Source organism: Sphaerodactylus townsendi, linkage group LG02 (assembly GCF_021028975.2).
Source record: "Sphaerodactylus townsendi isolate TG3544 linkage group LG02, MPM_Stown_v2.3, whole genome shotgun sequence".
NCBI lineage: Eukaryota > Metazoa > Chordata > Lepidosauria > Squamata > Sphaerodactylidae > Sphaerodactylus > Sphaerodactylus townsendi.
The window spans coordinates 106966676-106989376 of NC_059426.1; the positions used below are offsets into that span (position 1 = coordinate 106966676).

The 22701-nt window shown below is 41.3% G+C and overlaps 1 protein-coding gene across 1 annotated transcript in view; it reads left to right on the forward strand.

The window, feature by feature from the left end:
• TRIM44 (tripartite motif containing 44) overlaps nt 1–22701 on the forward strand; it is a 93339-nt gene that overhangs the window by 16998 nt on the left and 53640 nt on the right. The window contains exons 3-4 of the mRNA XM_048485444.1: nt 12416–12655; nt 21747–21766. Of these exons, the coding sequence (XP_048341401.1) occupies nt 12416–12655; nt 21747–21766 (260 nt within the window). The remainder of the gene's footprint in view (nt 1–12415; nt 12656–21746; nt 21767–22701) is intronic.

Sequence of the window (22701 nt, forward strand, 5' to 3'; positions counted from 1 at the left end):
AGGTACAGGATAATTTCTGTTTACAGTGTATACCCATGCCAATACTAGGGTTGTTGTTTTCTCTGCGTCAGCTGCACTAGGGATCAAAAAGTATGTGCACATGGGCAACAAATTGCAGAAAAAGTAATAAGTAAACTGAATGTCTTCCCAGGCCTTTTGCAGCAGAGATCTATAATCTCTGTTGCTTTTTCTTTTATTGAATGTTTGTGTACACACACTTGAGTGCTCACTCTCACACTGACAGTGACAGGTGGATCATTGCATTATTTCAGAGTAAAACTAATGGGTTTCTCTGTTAAATCATTCCAAGTGTCCCCTCATTCAAGGTATTTTCAAGGTTAAGACAATTTCTCCAATGCAAATAGGGCACTTTAACATAAAGGAAGTGTGCATGAGGGTGGAACCAACGAGAAGAAAGAGGTTCCATCATAAGCAGTTTTCAGTTACTTTATCTCTATTATCATAGTAAAGTCCTAAAAGTAGGTACCAAGGGCTTTTAAAATTAAATGTCAAATACAATCCAGCAGTGGAAACACAAAGTAGTGTTGCCTGAGGGGAAGGAACCTGACAGCCTTGCTCTGCTTGTCAAAAGTGGCATTTGCTTCCTAATTATCTGTTTGCACAAATGAATCACTGTTTGGCAGAATATGTTACCAAGGACTTGAAATAGCACCCAGAGAAATAAAAATCTTCAGCAATTTCTTGATGGTTGTTTTAAAAAGCTCATTGTCTTTGGTAAGAACAATGATGAAAACAGTTGAACAGTTTCTTTTTAAAAAGTGTAATTCTGCAAAGTGACTTGGTTGTTATTTCATCACAGAGGTATAGCTAGGGAAAATGGAGCCTGGGGCAAAATTTGAGTGTTGCCCTCCCCCACTACGACCAAACAAAGTTTTTTTGCACCACGTTATCTCAAAGTCACCATCACGTTATAGAATATGCCCAAACTCACTTATCTGGGTAAAAGCCTGCTCTAGATGATTATGATCCTCATGAATTCATATGATCCTCATGAATTCATATGATTTTTGCATTGGAATTGAATGAAATGGAATGAAACCGCCATGAAACTATACAACATGTCTTAGTCTACAGGCATCACCAAAAAAATCACACATGTGGTGGCTAGGGGGTGAGGGCTGCAAGGGGTGGCTAGGGGTGGGGGAGGGTGGCTAGGGGGTGAGGGTGGCTAGGGGTGGGGGAGATGGGAAGTGGTACGGGGGAGGGAAGACCTCTGCAGGGCTCTGCAGGCCCGGGCCACCCCCCTCCCCCCTGTACCTCACATACCATCACGGCGCGACGACAGTCTCAGGCAGCCTGTCTGGGTCTGGCCTTCTTTTCCCCTCGCCACGGCCCTGCCAGACTGCTCCTGCAGAGCCAGCTGAAAGAGCACTCTGGCGGGGCCAGGCTGAGGGGGAAGAGGAGTGGGGGTGATTTTCTGCCCCCATGTGGCACAATATTGGCCCGCCCAGGGGGTTTGTCCCCACCAGTCCCATTATAGCTATGCCACTGCTTCATCAGATAAAACCTGACAAGGCAACAGGAGCTGACCTACCTAACTTTTAAGTTAACTCCAGACCAACTAATTGCTTTTAGCTGCTTTAAATACAAGGAATAATCATTTTAGATACAATTCATGTGTTTATGGGTGTGCACAGATTTTTTAAAATCCCAAGGTTACTCCTACAAAGGGACACAAGGTATTTGTAAACTGGTACCTTAATTTAATGCAATTCTTGCATTATTGTTACAGTCATGAAATGACTTCCACCAAACTGAGCATTTCTTCCATTATTTTTAGTAACATAGAACATATTCCATGACTTCTAAGCAGAAGTTATAATCAACACAGTTCAATTTGTGTGCAATAAACAAGCACTCTTTTTTTGAGTACACTTTTTGTTAGCTATCATGTTCAATGTGGTACTGTCAGATTTCCCGTTCAGACAATAAATCACTTGATTTATTCAAGACTTTCATTGAAGACATGTCAGGAACATAGAAAGAGAGTTCTGGCTCCAAACTCTTGATAATATGAATGCAAGATCCCCACCCCCACATGAGAAGCAGACAGTTCACATTGTCCGCCCTGGAGCCTCATCTCAGCTACAGAACTCCAAGGCCACAGGTAGAAGTAATAAAACAGCACCTGCAAAAGCAAAAGCGATTCATCCCCCCCCCCGCCCCATCATGACAGGTACATGTCTTTGTCATTTCAACATGAGCTTACCTGTAACAGTCTATTGACATGCCATTATACATGGGTTTACTTTTTACCATGAGTAATCACTTCTTAGCAGCCTAAGTAGCTGGGCTGAGCCCAAACTCATCAGAGTCCTGTGATCAGCACTTGGATAGGAGACCTCTAATACAGCTTGGGTTACTATAGAGAAGAGTTCAATGGCAAACCACAAGCAAAAGGAATTCAAAGGTGAGGAATGCAGGATTTTCTCCCCACTGCTTATGTTCCAGTTTCAGTCCTCCAAAATTACCTAAGGCTCAAGTTCTGACAGTGAGCTCTGTTCAAAAAGCATACTTGAAGAAACGTGCAGCCATTCTTCATGATGCCTGGGAGCTAAATGAGATGGCTAGAGCTGCCCTGCTCTGGCTGTGTCTCCATTAGTTTCATTTATATGTGAAGAGTTGGGAGATTGACTGAGAAGGTGAACTGTTTTCTTCTAAAAAAAAAAATTCTGTCCACAGGAATGTTGAAGTCCCAACTATTATCTATTTATGGAATTACATGTTTTGTCTCCTGTGTGACCACACTACAATAAGGAACCTGTATTTGTATTGTTGAAGACTTTCATGGCCGGATTCAACTGGTTCTGGTGGGTTTTCTGGGCTGTGTGGCTGTGGTCTGGTGGAACCTGTATTTGCTCCTGTTCTTACTCCTTGTAACATTAATAGTGCAATCCTACATCTAGTTACGGACTTCTGCTGATTTAAATGGGCATAGAAGAGTATAATTTAGTGCCAATGTTATAAGTTTCCCTGCTCTTACAACTTGTAACCAATGAAGTGAAAAACAGGGGCATGGAAATTTGTGATACAGTGACAATGGGCTTGCTCCCAAATAAATGTTCTTTTCTTGCAAGGTGCTTCTGTTAGTGAAACAGACCACTGAAGTGCTGCTCTTGGGGGACAGGGACCTTCAGCAACAGTGTGATGCACATTGGGAGTCTGCAACAGGAAGAGGAAATTGGTGGAAATTGTTGCACCCCTTTTCTTTGGAGAAAATTTAGTCTGGGTGCAATCCAGTATGTTAAATATTACATTCATTACTAGGAGCTCAATCTAATGCTATTTCTGAGTATGTGGTCAGCGCACAAAATACATATCTGGATTAGAGCTTAAATAAATCTTTCCCTATAATGAAAAGCTTATTCTACACTTATTGTTCTCAATAACTGAGGCAGATCCCGTTTAAACGATATGGCACAGCTGGTAAAACTAAGTATACAAAACATGGCTCTGTTTTAAAAAAGATTTTCAATGATGTTTTAATGCAGAACTTTTGTTTTGAGTAGAGGAGTTCTGGAGGAAGGGGATGATTTTAAATTTAGGCAGAAAAGGAATACAAAAATAAATAACCCTACTTGCTATGTGTCTATTCAATATTAATAGTGACAAAGCATAATATATTGGTTAGAATTGTAGGCTAGGATACGGGGGCTTATATATATAAAGGTTCAAGAAAGCTGAAAAAGGAAAGGTTTTTTCAGTGAAAGCAGAAATTTGGGCAAAAAAATGTATAAAATATTCACAGTGGAATCCTAGGTCCATTGAATTCCACGGGCTTGGAAGGGTACAACTTTGTTTAGATTTACAGGAGAGAAAAGCAAGTTATAAATCCAAACTCCTCCTCCTCCTCTTCCTCTATTCTTCTTCTCCTCCTCCTTCTCCTCCTCCTCCCTTCTTCTATTAAAGTCTAAGGACCAGAAGAAATCTGTGCTTTGAATAAACATTTATCTGGATCATTGATTCTCTCTAAAGTGTTGGAAAAAGGCAGACATAGTGGCAGGAGTTGTACACAGGGCCATAGACCCTACATTTTCTTCATACTGTTCCCACACACATCTGAGCATGACAGTATTTATATGCAGACAGAAGGCTACATCCACATTTGTCTTATAACAGTGGCATCCACTTCAAGGGATGGCCATTCTAAATCCAAGCTCTTTAGCTGCTCTGTCACACATGGACTGTGCCCAAGAAAAGCCAGCTTCCAAGGCTGAATAAATTGCCAGATCTCCTTTGAACACTGTATGAAAGAAGATATTATTTTGTGACAGAGGTTAGATAGAGTATTATTTTGTTTATGTTATTGCATTGTACCAGATGTATTTAAAAAACCCATATAATTAATTTGCAGCACAATTTTCAGTGCCGTTCTAAACCAGTAGACCTAGGCCCTTTCCGCAAGACCAAAACAAAGCAGGGTGCATCTGGAGTACATGAGTCCAGTGCACACCTCCGTTCAGGTGGATCTGGAGCTAACATGGGTCGCCGCCACATCTTCACATGGAGGCACGTGGGTTTTTTGGTCCTACCTCCCACCAATGCGCAGCTCCGCAGGCAGGCACACATGCACCCCCAGAGTTTTGCTGACTCCAGAGGTGTCTGTGTGGCTCTGCAGATGGGAGCCAGGAGGTTAAAAGCAAAACAAAAGCTCAGCTGCATAACATGCCTCCCACCTGGGACCATTCACTCGGCCATAGCTGCGAGGCTCGTTAAAACAAAAGAATTGCACAAATCACGATTCTTGTAAAACCTGTGTGTGTGTGTGAGGGGGGGGGGAGGATCACAGAGTGGACACACGTTAGGAGCGGGATCCATGCAAAGTTCCCCCCACAACCTGGGTTTTATCCCATCCTTACCCTGTGTTTATGGGCCCGTGTGGAAAGGGCCTTTGAAGAGTATAACTTGCTTCAGGATTGCACTGCTAACAGGTGATTAACTTAGCCATTTAAACAGATACAAAGATAGTATGTATTAAGATGACATGCTCCATTACCACTGGTACTATAAAGTCAGTAAGGGAAACTAGTTACAATATCAGACGGCAGCCCAATCCAGAGCCCGAGGCAGTGGGGGATTGTTCCGCTGCCATTTCCTTCATAGGGCTTTCAAGTGATGTGTGGAGGTAGAAACACCAAACCACCCCTCTGCAGCCAGAAAACTCTTCATAGGGTTTAATGGATTTATGCCACCTAAAACGGTGGCATAAGTCCAAGTCCTGGGCCATACCATAACTGACTGCAAATCTGGGGTGGAAGTTGACTAATGTTGGCTCCACCCTAGGCCTTCCTTTGGCACACTCCTGCTACACTGGCAGGACTCCACAAGTGGATTTCCCCCTTCCCCTCACCAGTCGTGGATTGCTCTGTAGAACTGGGTGATCCATGTTCAAATCCCTGCAAGCCCAGAAATCCCCACCCACAAGGGTGATTTGAGGCTAGCTACTGTTTTTAGCTTAATCTACCTCACAAGTTTGTTGTGAGAACACAATGGAGAAGGAAAAAAAGTCTGACCTGACCTGCTTGGAGTGAGTGTGGGATTGAAATGTAATAGACAGTGATCCTGGCCACAGTCCACTGGACATGCTTTCTGTTTAACCCTTTACAGCAGTAAATGGGAATAGCAGTACTTTTATTTCAAAAAGCTTATGCAGAAGTCCCCAAAGGTATAGTTTTCTATGAGTAATCCAAATAGGCTAAGTAATTTGAAGATTCAAATAGTCTTTATTCACCTTCAGCACTGCACCTGCTGTATTGTTACAGTGAACATAAACAGTTGAAAAATATTAAAAGAAAATACTAGTGCAGATGCAATAGCTTACCGTAAATACTTGTGTATAAGCCAACTATTTTAGCACATTTTTAAATGCTGAAAAAGCCCCATTTGGCTTATACTCGAGTGACACTTACCTGTTCTCCGGCGCAGTGCGGGTGTTCTCTGCTCTCTCCCGCTCATCTGCGGGTGCCTGCCGCCTCTGTGGGTTGTCTGATGACTGCTGATATCACCGCTCTTCTTTTCTCCTGTACGCCGGCAGCCCCTGTGTTGTCCGTGCCTTACTGGGCAAGAACCTGCCTGCTTCTGTGTGCTGGTACCTGGGGCGCACCACATCCTTGTCAGACCAGTAGCTGCTGCATTTCCCACCCTAGGCTTATACTCGAGTCAATAAGTTTTCCCAGTTTTTTGTGGCAAAATTAGGTGTTTCGGCTTATATTTGAATCGACTTATACTCGAGTAAATAGGGGTATTTGTGTAATTGATTCTTTGTTGGGGAGAGACCAAAATTTTGTGCTACAAACCTTTATTTGTATATTAACTTTAAAAAAGATCTTTGGAGTGGAAGCTGAGATTTTCCAGTTATAATATGTTGGTGTACATTTGGAGGGGCTGGGAAAAAGAAAGAAATCTTTAAGCAAAGCAGTCTGTTGTACATCAGCATACAAAAATAACATCCACTACAAAAGGCCCTTTCAACTCTTCATGTCATTTTCAAACACCCACTGCCTCTGTGCTTCTTCCTACAGTGAAATTGCTGCTCTCTGATTGACTTATGGAACAAGTTTGTTGAAGGTGTGCCAAAATATGCTGTTGGTGGAACGGCATAGTTCATGTAGTTGGGTGCTTTTGCAATGGCAGTAGCTAGACCTAACATAGGTTAAATGTTACCTGGAGACCCTCTCATGCATGGCGGAAGTGTATTCATTGAAGAAAATGATATTTCTGAGACACTGAGGGGAGAGTCATTTGAAGCACAACCATTGTACCCTTCACAACAAATGGACACATTTGAGAGATATTGACTGACTACCCAGATATGGCGCCTCTTATTTTTATCCTTTTGATGAATCTGTTGTTTTAGATTAACCACATCTATGTCTTGGCAATTTAGCCTGACACTGTAGATGAGCACCATCAAACAGCAAAAGCACAGCGCACTAATGAGCTGCTGAACAGTTGTCAGAATCATCATTCCTAATAGAACAAAATTGCTTTCTAGACAGACGGGCCAGGAGCCTGGAGAATGACTAATCGGAAATTCTTTGAATTGGCTTGATTCATGAGTAGAGAATCTAGTTTTAATTAGAGGAGGGGGCTGATTGTATTTTAAAAGATTGGTTTAGGGGTTTGTCCTCTTACTGTTTGTCTTTGTATATCCCACAGAAAGTTGAGTGAGAGACAGTGGCATGTATTCATAGCTGAATGTCCTCCGCTAAAGAAGCCCAGATTCTATCCTCAAAACAAGTAATTCAAATTAACCTTACAAATGATTTATTCAAAGAATGGTCATTTTCCTTTCACCCAAAGCACATCTCCCATCCACTGTCCCACTTACTACCAGGCACCTGCTGCGTTCCACAACAAATATGTCCTTTCTATTGCCAGCCTGAAACATGAGTCACCAACTGAAGCCATTTACAAGCTGTAAACGTGGCAAAATTTGTGGGGATTTTGCCCATGTTCTCTGTTTCCTTTTTTTAGTTTTAGAAGAGTCAGTAGGCCTCTGAAACAAAAAGAATGCTGAAAGTTGTTTTTCCTAATTTAGAAACTTGCGGGCAGAGCAGGGAGGTTAGTGTAAGCCCCAGCTTTAAACAGCCGAATAGCAAACACATATGAAGGGTCCCACATGCCTGAAATGGATGACATTCATATTCTTATATCTTTATGATACTGTCTTTTAGAGCAAGCAGGCTTTGTTTAGAGGTTAGTACTTTGGACTTGGTACCCTTTATTTTGAGAACAAGATGAAAGTTGTAGGTAAAGATGTTACCTTCATCAGTCCTAATGTCTGGCTTCGCATGAAGAACTAGAACATGTCCTAGGGCCGTGGTGGCGAACCTTTGGCACTCCAGATGTTATGGACTACAATTCCCATCAGCCCCTGCCAGCATGGCCAATTGGCCGTGCTGGCTGGGGCTGATGGGAATTGTAGTCCATAACATCTGGAGTGCCAAAGGTTCGCCACCACTGTCCTAGGGTGAAAAGGATTTTTTTTGTCTGTTGTGGTTTGGCACAATAAATTCTTACTGAGGGAAAGTTGGAAGATAGGCAGGTGTTTAACCAGCAGATAACTCATTACTCTTCCATAATACAGAGGAGGAAGAAAGGAATTAAGACAAAAGTACAAGACAGAGACTGTACTGTTCAGTAGCAAAAGTACCACTATAATTTAATGTGATAATTCAATAGAAACCATTCACATTCCCACAATTCTTGTGCATTATTTCTAGCCAAATGCCTAATTATTCAAATTATATTTCTACTCTCTGGCTAGTTGAGAGTTAACCACCCTGGAGGGAAAGGATAGGGAATGGTTTACCCAAAGGAGATCAGGTGTGGTGGGATAAATAGGGAAGACATTTCAGGTAGGAGGGAAGGAATCTATAACTAAGGGGATGGCAGTGGAGCAGACCAGTCAAAGTAGATAGAAATTAAATTCAGGAAGGCTAATAAGACCATGAAATGAAAAACATACTCTTTCTATGTAGAAGAAGGTTCAGTGATGTACCCTTGGAGCTGAAAATAGATTTTGGAGATGAACCAACTATGAGAAACCAACGGGGGGGGGGGGGGGTTTCCTGTGCTTTTAGTATATGGGAGCAGAGCTAGCTTCACAAATAAAAGGAGCGGGATGCCCTTATTAGAAAGCCTGAGTGGTGTAGTGGTTAAGAGCAGTGGACTCTAATCTGGAGAACCAGGTTTGATTCGCCACTCCTACGCCTGAAGCCAGCTGAGTGACCTTGGGCCAGCCACAGTTTTCTCAGAACTCTCTGCAGCCCACTTAGCTCATAAAGTTCCTGTGGTAAGAATGGGATGAGAAGGTGATTGTAAGCCAATTTGAGACTCCGTAAGATAGAAAAAAGTGGGGTTAAAAACCTAACTCCTCTTTTTCTAGATCTGTGTATATGTAAAGGGCCACCAGTCACAGCCATCTTAAGGCAGCTCCATCAAGGGCTTTCAAGACAAGTGAGAAGTAGAGGTGGTTTGCCATTGCCTTTCTCTGCAGGGTCTTCCTTGGTGGTCTCTCTTCCAAGCACCGACCCTGCTTAGCTTCTGAGATGAGATTGGGCTATATTATGCAGTTTTTCTCCTAGGTAGCTAGATTTGGTGATAGAAAGTGCTGTTAAGTCACAGGCGATTTATGGTGACCCCATAGGATTTTCAAGGCAAGAGACATTCAGAAATGGTTTGCCATTGCCTGCCTTTGTGAAATGACCCTGTGATTCCTTGGTGATCTCCCATCCAAATACTAGCCAGGGTGCAAAAAGACATGAGCATGCAACAGGGACAGGTGGTAGACTTACATGCGTTGATAAACACACATCATTTTGCAGAATTATTATAGCCACTCACACAAGTGCTTATGTGCTTTTGCTTTCATTTTGTATTATTACTAGATCTATCCTGGGAAGTGCCCTATGTTTTCAGTACTTCACAAAGTGAAATGCTGGCTGGATTTATACCTGGCAGGATAGGCTAATAGGATGAATGCTTCTAAACCAAATGAACTGTTTCAGCATTCTACTTCCTACCCTTGACCTGTGCAAGTTTTTATTATTTTTGCCAGAATGCCTCATGAGCAATTTCCCATAGAAATTTTTTACTTTTTGTGTTCTTCCAGCAGTGCTAGCTGAAGAGAAAATGTGGCTTATTGTGCTCCTTTGTTGACAGCAGCCTTGCCAGAAAAATCTGGCATTCACTATGGCAATTAAAAAAAAAGATGCTTCTGGCTGGTACTTGCAGTTTCACATTCTCTCTTCTCTCACTTACAATTCAAGTGAGGTATATAAAGAATCTGTTAGGTTTTCCTGCTGTGTGTGTGTGTGTGTTTAAGCATTCAGAATAACACCCATCTGTGATTTGCAGCATCACTTTTACAAGTAACTCACTGCCAGTTTGTATTCACATGCTGTGCTATAGATATCACACTGCCATAGAGGCAGAGTTGGAAAGGCTTTTTGGCAATTGTGGTGGAAAAGCCTTCATTCTTAACACACACTTGGTGGTTCTTTGACAAGCATGTCCGGTGCTGAGGGAATAGATATGTAATCTTGTCACAGCCCTTGGAAAGCAGCATCCTTTGGAGGGTGTTCCGTCCTCTCCTTCCTGGGCAAATAAAGGCTCAGTTATCCTATGGGTTTCCTCTATGAAATGATTGCTATAAATACTTCCTCTGTTCTGAGCAAGAGAGGAGAGGTCCTTTTTGGACAATCAGTGCACAGTACAAGAATTTTGCAGTCATTAGTACAGTCTTATTCGATATGTGCAGCAGAATACGATGATGTGGTTATAGTGGGGATATAATTTGAAATTCTCTCATATTACAGAATAAACAAACATAATTCTCTGCCTGAAGAAAACTAACATGAGTTTTAGTTGATCTGTTGTAGATTTTCTGTTCACAGAGTGTTTGTAGAGCGGCATTAAAAATGTTATCCCCCACTCATTGTGGACTGAAATAGCGCGATCTATTCTGTCACTTCATTTCGGAATTTATTTACCACCCACTGTGAAAGGATTGAAGATGGCTTGCTGTTTAAAATATGAAAAGACAAAAGAGTAGAACAGCAAGAATCCTGTCAGGCTTTCATGCACAAGTGGCTGGAAATCCTTGGGCTGGTCTTCAATTTGTTGCTCTTTCAGGAGATCTGTGAAGGGGAAGAAAGATGACCCTCTGATTGACTTTGTCAGGCCCTCTGTTATTTTCAGGAAATGATAGCATGAGCTCCCAGCCCTGAGCTTTCCAAGCTCATTCTGCTGAATGTGTAATTCTAACCTCATTTGCCTTCCCAGTTATGGAGATGATGCATTTGTCTGCTTGTCACTTGTTGAGTTCCATCTTACCTTAAGCTCACATAATGGTTGAAATTATTGGTACAGAATGAGTATCTTTCATGTGACTATTTGTGACTGGGCTCCTGGTCCCCCCCCCCCCCCCCCTGGCAATTTTTTGAAAGTTCAGTTTTATTTTTAACAATTTATTTCTGTGGTAACTGAGCATTCACCACTATATCATCTAAGCAGGTGAATACTCAAGAAACCTTTGTTTATTTGTTTCTAAGCAAGGCTGTCTCTGCTCTCTGTAGCAATACCATACCATTTTGCTAATGTTCTGTTATATATTTCGCTGATTAAAAGCTGAAATGTACTTCCTGTTTTTTAAAGGCAGGGTCTTCTTCCTCACAGCAACTGACACCATTTGTTTTGTTAAAGTTCTCTGTTTGTGGGAGTTTCAGTACATTTATATTAACTCTGAGGATGTGCAATGAAGCCCTTCATTCCTCAGAAAATGAGAGTCAAGTTGTTAAAAGAGGAGCCTGTGTCAATAGTTATCCAACCTTGGCTGAAGGCAGAGACGTCCACCTTAGAAATACTTACTGAGGTGGGCTGTTCACATGCACTGTTTGTTTTTACTGTTACTTCCTTCCTCTCCTGTTGCCGCCACCATGATATTCCCGCTCTAATGTAATGATAATCAGAGCCACTCAGTTTTCCGTTTGCAATATGGACTTTACTTTATGTGTGTTCTAGAAGAGAAAAAAGGCTTGAGGATTTAGCAAAGCTTAAATGGAACAAGCTGAATCTTTCTCTGCAAGCTCTAAATAAGGCACCCTATTTAAGCAGTGTGAATTTATGCATTGAGTTAGCGGCTGTTGTTTTGAACAAGTTGGATGTTCTTTGGGATTAGCAGAGCCAACTACAACAGAAGTGCTAACGTTTGCTGTCAGCATAATGAATGTTTTGCTGCTACTCTCTGATTTGAAATTCATTATGTCTTTCCAGTATGTCTCTTTCTGTAATATTCTTTATTTATTTACGTGATTCGAGTGATGCACAAGGTCCTTTAAGCAGTGACAGAGAGTTGCATTCTGGTTTACTCTAAAACATGATAGGAGAGGAGGTTCATTTGGTATTTGATCATGCTTTGATCTGTATCCAGTTTTGAAGTTTACCCATTGTGACGTTTGTCTTATTTACTTGGCAGATTTGTCACTTTGGCTAAGTCTAAGCCTGGCTGCAACATTTTAGCAAGGTAGATTTTTGTTCTAGACATTGGATGTGCAGAGTTCAAATTGTGGGCAATTGTTTGCTATCTTCTTTTAGCCCTCCCCTGTGTAGATTAGCCATTCTCCTATGAAGTCAATGATTGGTATTAGACAGAGCCCTTTCCTGTGCTGACCTATGTTACAGGGACCATTGTAGTGACTGATAAAATAGTACATGTAAAACCCTGTGAATATTCCAACACATTATATGTTTATATACAGGTTTTTGTAAAGAATGTACTATTTCATTTAATGTCTCTCAGCAACATTTTAGATTCCCTTCTTCCAGACAGTAGATCTCTGGCAGACTTATCAGAAATTCTCTAAAAACCAATCACTCTTTCTTATCTCAGGTAACTCAGGGTGACATGAAGTTATGCATTCAGCAAGAATTTGAAAAGGTACGTCGCCTAGTTTGTGAAGAGGAAGAGAAAGCTCTTCACCTGGTGGATCTTCAGGAAGCCTTGGCCACTGCTCACACAACAGAGGTTCTGGCAGAAATTGATGTCCGCATGGATAAGCTGATGACAGAAATGGCTGAGCTCACAAGACAGCTGAACACCTTTAATGAGCTAGCCCTACTCAAGCCTGAGGTAAATAATTGAACATTTGAAGCAGTTTGTGGCAGAGGGCTGTAAAGCTTTATGATGGATGCAGAAGTTTAGTCTCCTTCATTGCTTGTCAGCATTTAAAGATGGCCACAAATTCACTAAACTTCCAAAGGGATATTCAACATTGTAAGTAATAACCCATTATGAGTTGTGTGTGGTTATCTTGATGCCCAATTGACTTAGGTGGTTTGAAAAGGCAGACAGCTAACTGCCTCCATCCATTTTAAAACAGAATTGTTGTTCTGGTACAGGAGCTAGGTATGATGTTGTATATCAGGAGACACAGACAGAATTTAGACTTCCCTGTAACCTTTTCATTGAGTCCTTTCTTTATTCAAGGTAGAGAGAATGTGGTACAAAACTTTTTTAAAAAGTGATGTAATTATGTTTGACCTCTCCTTTTCAAATGATAAAGAGACAGCAAGAAAGTGGAGAGAGAACAGGGCAATGCAATGTTTAGTTGAAAGCCTGGGTGCATAAAAAATATTTGGCATGGAGCTTAAAAGCCAGTTTAGTAGGTGAAGTTAAAGGGAAAGGGCATTCCACGGGGGGGGGGGGGGGGGCCACCATAAAAAAAGTCTTCATATTTGGCTTCTGCCTGTATCACCTCTGTGGATGGAAGCACTGAGATTCGTGTTTGAGGTGATGGTCTTAATTTGCATGCTGGATAGGATGGGAGAGGTCATTACTGAGGTACTGTGCCCCAAGTCATTAATTCATTCATTTATTTCATTTAGAAGATTATACCACTTTTCCTTGCTTGAGTCAGTTTAATAAGAACCATAAAACATCTTACACATTAAAATTTAAGGAAAAATGTTAAAAACCCAGTTACAGCATAAAAGCACGACACACATAACAACTTGAGTCTCATAAAAGAGTTCTGGAGCTAAAAGCAGACAGTAACAAGATCAAACCTTGAATTGGAAGCCTGGGTAAAAAAAAACTTTTGGCTTGGCACCTGAAAGCAAGTAGAGAAGGTGCCAGTTGAACCATAAGGGGAAGGACATTCCATAAGTAAGGTGCTGTAACTGTGAAATCCCTTTCATGTTCATATTTGGAAACACAGAGCTGGTGAGGAGGACCCTAATTGGTGGGCTGGACAGTACGGGAGGAGATCATCCTTCAAGTGTTCTGCCTCTCAATAATTTAGGGCCTTGGTGGCGAACCTATGGCACTCCAGATGTTCATGGACTACAATTCCCATGAGCCCCTGCCAGCATGGCCAATTGGCCATGCTGGCAGGGGCTGATGGGAACTATGGTTCGCCACCTCTGATTTAGGGTATTTAAGAAAGGTACTGATACTTGTGCCCGATAGCATATGGATATCCAGTGCAGATCTTTCAGTACTGGAATGCTACAATCTCTTACTGATCCTCTCTCCAACACCAGCCAGGCTAGTGCATTTTGAACCATTGTCTTGTTGTTATTGGAACATGAATCAGTTGAAGCTGATAAAAGGCAGTATATGCCATAGAGGAGACCTAATCCTCTAAGCAGAAACTAGGATACAATGGTCCCCCAAGTTATGAACTGCCCTGAACCCCACCAGAATAGATAAAATCCTTATTCTCTTAGTCATTCACCAACCACACTCCAGTGTTGTCTTGTCTGTGCTTCAGTTTCGTGGCCTTCATCAGTTACCCTTTCTTAGTAATTTTTCAGGACTTCTACAGACCCACAGCTGTCACGGGAGAATGGAGCTGACTAGCATGCACATATTGACATTGCCTCCCTTCAGACATTGTATATTCATATAAATTCTTGCCAGCATGGTGTAGTGATTAAGAGCAGGTGGATTCTAAACTGGAGAATTGGGTTTGATTCCCCACTCCTTCACTTGAGTGGCAGAGGCTTATTTGGTGAACCAGATGTGTTTCCACACTCCTACATTCCTGCTGGGTGTCCTTGGACTAGTCACAATTCTTCAGAACTCTCTCAGCCCCACCTACCTCAAAAGGTGTCTGCTGTGGGGAGAGGAAGGAAAATGAGCTTATAAGCCACCTTGAGTCTTCTTACAGGAGAGAAAGGTGGGGTATAAATCCAAACCCTCCTCTTGCTCCTCCTCCTCCTCCTTCTTTATCTTCTACTACTACTACTACTACTATAAATCCATCATCAATAGAGTTTAGGCCATGGAGGCTTTGGTATGCCCTTATTGCGACATTATTTTTGGACTTGGGTTTCCTATGTATGTTGATTCTGAGGATTCTGGCTTTTGTTAACTGGGTGATGATCTCTCTTTGACATATAGAGCAATGCCATTCCCAAGAGTTCTTTCCTTTTTCTAGATAACCGTATCATATTGATCTTACTGTTCTACACAGTTCTTGATACGCATTCTATATTGGTGTTTAGTTTTAATATCAACACCACAAACTTCTCCATCTTAGCTTACAGGTTCTGGCACTAGCACACATCTGCATATTATATTTCTCACCAAATGTCTATGCATTTCTCACCATGATTCCCTCACCTTTTTAAAACGGCACTAATCAGTTTTTGTACGATAGTTGTTAAGCTGCTGTTATTGATATGGCAACATCAGTATGCATGAGCCAAAGAGATGCCAGTCTAACAGCTGCCTGTCACCACTTTGAGGATCTCAGACACGCACATGTCCTAATAAACCACCATATGCTACCCTCTTAGAGGGGAGTCCGACCGTTCCCTTTCCTTAGGGAGGCCTCTAATTAAATTGGGTTTTGGGGCGCCTGATATCTTTGTACTGACCGCTTCTTTTAATAGATTTTAATAGATTTTATTGGTTTAATAACTTTACTGGTTGTAATGAATATTATTGTTCACTGCCCAGAGCCCCCCGGGGATGGGGCGGTCTACAAATTCAAGAAATAAATAAATAAGCCTCTGCCACCCCAGAGCGGCTCGAAGACGCTGCTTCTGAACCTCGGTCCCTGAGCAAGGTTTTTTGGAAGCAGTGTCTTCCAACGGCTGGAAGGCGCCATTTCCCCCCACCATCCCTGTCGCCATACCTCATCTCCTGGCTTCTGATTGAAGATGTCATGGACCTAACATGGCTGGCCTTTTGCATGCAGGTGTTCTGTCACTGAGGTACAGTCCTTTAATTTAGACTCAATAACTTCTGAATGACAAAAGTGGGAGAATTTTACAGGAATATGATGGAGAAGGCTGTTGATGTAAGAGCGGAGCCTGCTTTATCCAAGACACAATTGACTCAGCTCCACGGAAAAAAAACAATTTGCTAATCAATATGTTGTGAGGTTCAGGGAACAGGGAAAGACTCATTCATGCTTGCAGGATCCCTGGTCAGGGAAAGATTTGTTGTCATGCATAGCCATTACAAAAATAACAATAGCAAAATCACCTTGTGGGCTCAGACTGAGGATTCTTTTAATCTAATATTCTGTTTTCAACACTTGGCATAAATGTTACAGTGGTTCCTTGTTATTTTTGAGCAGCAGAAAACAAAATCTGTGAAGGATAAACCAGTAATCTTATCCTGAGTGAATATATTTGGTCATTTCAGAAGTCAGCTGGAATAGTGGATGGGATGAAAACATGTGCTTAAAAGTGAATAATGATCAGCATTACTATTCCTGAAACAAACAGCGGGCTAACTGTATGGATCTTGGAAAATCAGGGACACTTTTACTCCAATACTTTCTTCTAACTTCTTGAGCAAAGATCTAAATTTAACCTGGGTGAAACTTCAGTTGCTTTCTAAAAGTGATACCAGTGACGATTTAAAGAAACTAGGCTGAGAAAGAACATGCATTGAAATTGTAACTTTTTTTGTTGCTCTGAGCACAGGTTGAGTCTTTTCAACACTGTTTGATTCACTTGCCTTGCAGAAAGAACTGTAGAGACTTTGATAGATGGATGGAAAGGTTGTTGATCTCATCTTTAGATCACAGGAATCTTTTCACTGTCAGTATCATGGGATTCTCTGTTCGCTTTCTGTTTTCTTCTGTCACTATTGAGAAAGAAAATTCTTTGTGGAAGTCACTGGGAAGATAGCTTCCAAGTCCTTCCCCAATTACATTTAAATATTAAACACTGAACTATCCACTTTCACTATTATCTAGTGATGTGCTGTGATGATTCCATATCATTCTTCTCCAGAGAGGGAGTTAGGATGTTGTCTCTGGCTGATCTGAAAGCAACTGAGGTTCAGTGTTACCGATGAGGTTCAGTATATATAGTAATGAAAGAATGAAGATAAGTCACAGCTTGTATCTCCCGAAAGTTTCTGTGTTAAATGCTTCTGACCTATAAATTAATTATGTCCCAAACATCCTATTGTTAACTACCTTGCTGATTGCAAATTGAAGGCCATGACTTCATTGACGGAGTCTTCCTCTTTTTCCTTCTGCTTTCCACTTTTCCTAGCATTATTGCCTTTTCCAGTTCCTCTCATCTTCTCATAATGTGACCTCAATTGATAGCCTCAATTTGGTACAGCGACAGATCCTTACACTTAAACTTTTCTGTTTCCTTTATGCTCTTCCTTGTCTTAATTTCCTGATTTCTTGGTTGTAGTCTCCCTTTTGATTGATCATTGAGCCAAGGAATAGAAAATCTTTAACAATTTCAAATTATTAATTGTCTGCCTCAACGTTGGGAAATTTGTCAGTAGTAATTACTTTTGAATTCTTGATTTTCTGCTGTCATCTTACTTTGGCACTTCCTGCTTCAACCTGCATCGGTAGTCATTTCTAGTTTTCTGATTTTTTTGCCAGTAATATGGTAACATTTGCATATTTCAAATTGTTAATGTTCCTTCTACAAATTTCCTTATATGTTCTACATACAGATTGAAGAGATAGTGATAAAATAATCCTTGTTTGACATCTTTGCCAATTGGAAACTGTTCTGTTTCTCCATATTCTGTCCTAACAGTAGCTTCTTGTCCAGTGTATAGCTTGTTCATCAGAACAATCAGATATTGTGACACATCGTTTCTTTTAGCTTTTCATGATCTACACAGTCAAAAGCTTTGCTGTAATATATGAAATACAAGCTAGTTTCCCCCTGAAACTCTCTCATGGTCTCCAGAAAAAACAGCCTAATACAATAGAATGCAAATGAGTGAATTTCCCATCTATGTGCTATTCCTATTCTTTCCATTATTCCATTAATACCCCCATCCAAATAATTAATTATCCAGATCCTCTACAAGGAATTTCCGTCTCTTTTTATCACACAACACACATATCCCTTCTTTACACTGGCTTTGTCAGTGTACAGCCCATATGTACTCTGGCTGTTGCCTTATCTCCATCTGCCCAAATGCAACTACTCTGTGTAGAGGAATAGAGAAAAGCTTCTAGAGGCATAAGATTCTCAGAGGCAGGTGCTGTAGTTTTAAAAAGGCAGCTGGCCAATCCACTAACCACCATTGCCATTGAAAATAACTGAGCCAGCCTTGTCCATGTTTGTGCCTGAAAAATCACAGTTGCTTCTTTGTGCTGATGTAGTGAAGCTGTTGTTGGAGTCTGGAGCCTTTCACCTGCCATTTTGAAAGGAAAAACAGTAAAAATAAATCAAATTGACCCCTACTGTGTTTTTTCTTGATTCTGACCCCCATTTGTCAGTGCAGAGCTCAAAAAGTGAACATATGTCACAGTTGCTAGCTCTTCATGGCTCTGCTCTCACCCACACATTTGTATGTCATAACTTAGGACCCATATAGACAAAAAGAGTATTGCAGGAATAAGTATTCTCTCATTTCATGGTTGCCTGGCTTCTGCATCATCCTGGTAAGGGATGAGGTTTTACTGTATGGCTGACTATGTGGTGTTTATTGCGTGGTGGAGGCAAATGTCCACTGTGGCAAGATTTTTTGTACGAACATATTTCCTCTAGCCCCACTTTCACTTTCCACAAATCTACTTATAACTCAATTCTAATTTTGCTTTGTTTCCAGAGCAGGACGGATTTAACAATGGGCACAACTTTGCCCTGAACCTCTTCCCTCTGCCCACAGCCAGCCTGCCTATTTTTACCCCCCTACTCCCTCACACTGCTTTGCATGCTTTCCCTTCACCCTCCTTCCTGTTGCCGATTACTTTCCACTTCTTGTCCTGCTGTATCATTTCTATTGTTTGTGGACTTCCTACTCCTGCATATCTTTAAAGCTCTAGATTTAAAAATAATAATAACCATATCGATCAATAAATAAGTTGACACTAATACTAAAAAATGTAAAAATAATAAGACAAGTCAATCAGTCCAAATGCCCGATTTCCCCCTGCATTTTATCAACAAGCTAGGATGTCTCAAGCCTCGCAGTTATGTACACAAGCCATCAGTGATTCCAGACCACACCAGGAAAACCCTGTCGATGTTGACTCTGGGGTTTACAGCACATGAGGAGATGGATGATCGCGAACTTGTGAACTTAGGAAACAGCAGTTCTCATTGTCCTTTTGCAGTTTGCATACCGCCATTATTCCCCCCTCACTTTCCACCATAAAAGACAATCAGTGTTCATGCAAAGTGTACAAATGCCATATTCAAGACTTTTCTTTAATAGGTCACTTATTTATGTCGATTTATCCATCTGTCAATAGACTGATAGACTGCTCTATTGATTAAAGATAACAATTAAAGATTATATGAAAAATTGAAGCATGCGCGTGTGATAGAAAACTCCCTGGATGCAAACAAAAAGTCAGCTGATGGGTAATGCCTGCCCCAAACAGGGTGGTGGGTAATAATGTTGAACATGCCCCGAAACAAAGAATCCCCAGCCAATTCTTTTTGAAGCTGCAGGAATCTTGCCCTTTGTAATTGTATCAAGTGCAGACATGCGGTGGAGCATTAGGAAGAATGTTTATATTAATGAGCCCCTATATTAGCCTGCTAGCACACTCTCTAAAAGGTCTTGTCCTTTGGATGTTCAGAGTTCAGAGAGCCACTATGAGTGTTCGTAGGATAGGAGAATTGAATACTATGTAGCTTTTATACCTGTCATTCAGTGTATAAAGTTTAAAGCTAGAAGTATGTAAGAAGGGTTTTCTGTGTCAAATAGTCCTTCTAGATCAGGTTTTCCTTTGCATTTAGATGCCTCTGGACACTTGCCAGTAGGTTATGGAAATGATGTCTTTTTCCTGACAGTTTTTCCCCAGTATCTGCATTTCACTTAGAAATTTGGATCTACTTGTAATTTATATTGATAGAACAATTTTTGTCCATAGAGCATGACTTTCCACACTTCCCCTGTTCAGCTGCAGCCTCCAAATTCTACTCCTCAGGGACGGGGGAAGCCCCAGGATCAGCATGATGGAGTCAGAGCAGGACAGGAGAATCAATGGAAATTATCTCCCCCTTCATTTGTCACAGTCCTTCAGGAGACCAAAGCCATATATTGTCTGTGTTCTATTTAGCTTTGCAGGATGAAAGCCACTAATAGATCTAGTCTCAATTACTTTGCCTAATCATTTTAAAAAGCCATTTAAGCAAATTGTATCAAGTCTAATATAGGGAATTCCGTAAGTTATGTGTTGGGGAAGTTGTACTTCCTTCTGGCTGAACTTTTAATATATAATATTGAAAAACCACAACGAAACAGAAGACTAGCTTTATGTGTAGTTGGAACTGAGGAAAGAGCGAGAGGAACAAAGGAACATATGAGAAATGAGGTAACAAAAATAATTCATACAGGAAATTTAAAATCTATAAATACTTTGAATTCTCAATTAATATGGATGCACCATGTTTGAAAACTTCTCAATATGCTTAGATAACATGCTTGTGCATGTTTAGCTACCTTGTTTGATACGGTCATCCCTTTTGTTGTTGTTGTTTTGTACAATAGATTTTCAAGGGAAGGAGAGAGTGTGATATGCTTCTTTTGACAGGGTTCTATTTACTTAATGGGAAGAGATGCCAGTTTATTTACTTGCAGTAGGAAGCTGCCTTATGTAGATTCACACCACTGATCTATTTAGTCCTTTATTGGGCCCTGTGACTGGTAGCACTTCTCTGAGATTTCATTCTTTTGCAGGAGTAGTCAGGGATTGTCAGGACCTTCCACATGAAAAGCATGTGCTCTGCCATTTAGCTATAGGTTTTGTGTTGCCTGTTTGCCAGGGGCTGCCCATGTAATGTTCAAACTTGTTTTGAAGCACCAACTGTTTATACAATGCAAATAGAAAGTATCTGTTGGTGAAGTTAAAACACATAATTGTTTAATAATGTCACAGAGATGCTGAGTTGTCTCGTTGAATAAATCTTATTAAATTTTAGTGTTCTATCTTCTCCTTATCAGACTTTCAAAGCAAGCAGATGTCAAAGCTTGCTTAATGTTGCCCTTTTATCTGTGGAAGAGAAAATGTTACTTGAAAAGCTCCACAGTGGTATTTACATAGAACTCATTATTGCAGTGCCCTTTCCTTTCTCCCAGTGTGGTATAAAATGTCCTTAATGCTCTACACGGATTGAGGAATTTTAACGAGTGCTTGGGTAGTGTCTTTCTTTATCGCAGTATTTTAACTCTTGTATTTCTTCATAAACTCCCATACTTCGTGAAAGAAATGAAGATCCAGCCCAATGCATTCAGGATTGCAAGCATTTGTCATTTAGGCACCACAGCATACAGACAACCATAATATGAAATGCTCAGTACCATTAGGGCCTGATGCAATTATGCACCATCTGCCACTCTGTCACTAGAAAGGTATGATCAACCTGTCATTATGGTAGGGAATGGGAGGTGTTATCTTCAACAAATTGCATCTTAAAGCCATTCTGGTTTAGCCAGAATGACCTGAAAATCTGGTGTGAAGGACTGAAGTGTACTTAACTGGTAAGGGCTGACATGATCACTTTTGGAGGGAGACTGGGCTTGAGGCAGTAATAGTAATAATAAATGTGCTGTTCCTTGTGCCCTCTTGGTCAAGTGCAGCCTGCAGCTTGAGATGTAATGATGATGACCTCCATTAGCCAAGTAAAAGCTCTCTTTCGTCATTAGACAGCAAGCCCTGAATGTGCCTGTCATGTATTACTTATTCACACTAGTCGAAGCATGAAAATCAGTGTTCACAGTGCTGCTAACTATGTTTTCTTTTTCCCCTCTTCTTCTGCAGAGCACAGATGAAGAATCCAGGTAAGATCACATCCTTTGTCCTCCCCTGCCCTCTCCCCCATGTTTTGTGTATAATGACATTGGAGGTGGGAAGTTTTAACACTTTCAATAAAGTACTGAGACACTGTGTGCTTTATGAAACAGGCACAGGAATTCTGGGTTTTTAGTCCCCAAGCTACAGAAACCTACATGTCAGATCACTTACACTGAAACCAAAGACTGACAATCAAGGATTGGGTGTCTTTTTAATTGGCATGGATTTTCATAAGGATAGCGTATTAGGCGATTCATCTTATCAAAACCTCAGTTTCAGTGGCCTGGGCGACGCGCCAGAAGGTCGGAGGGACGGTAAGGCGTTCGGGAAAGGGGGGGATGGCGCCTTCCAGCCGTTGCCATTCGCATGGTTGTGAGGCCGCTGCTGCTGCGATGCGGCGGCGGCCGTGTGAACCCCTCCCCAGGGACGCTGTTTTTAGCGTCCCTGGGACGCTGTATTCCGCCCGTGCGGAAACAGCCTGAAACTTAATCCAAACAAAACAGAAGTGCTGTAGATTGGGACTAAAACTGATCTAGGAATACATCTGGAGGAAGTTGTTTTCCCCTTAGAAGAGCCAGCTCACAATCTGAGGATGTTCCTAAACTTTTCACTGACACTTGATATTCACGTCACTATTGTAGTTAGGAGAGTACCTTTACCAGTTAGGCTGATTCTCCAGTTGTAGATGTTCCTGGAGGAGGGGGATCTGATCACAGTCATACATGCATTGGTAGCATCCAGTCTGGATTACTGTAACATACTGCACATGGGTCTGCTGTGAAAGATGATTTGTACTGTTCGCAGGTCTGCTTCGGAAGATGGTTTAGAAACTTCAACTCAAGACTGTGGCAGCATGAATGCTATGGGAGGTTGCCACAATGAACAATACTACCATTTGTGTACTAACTACATTGTACTGAGG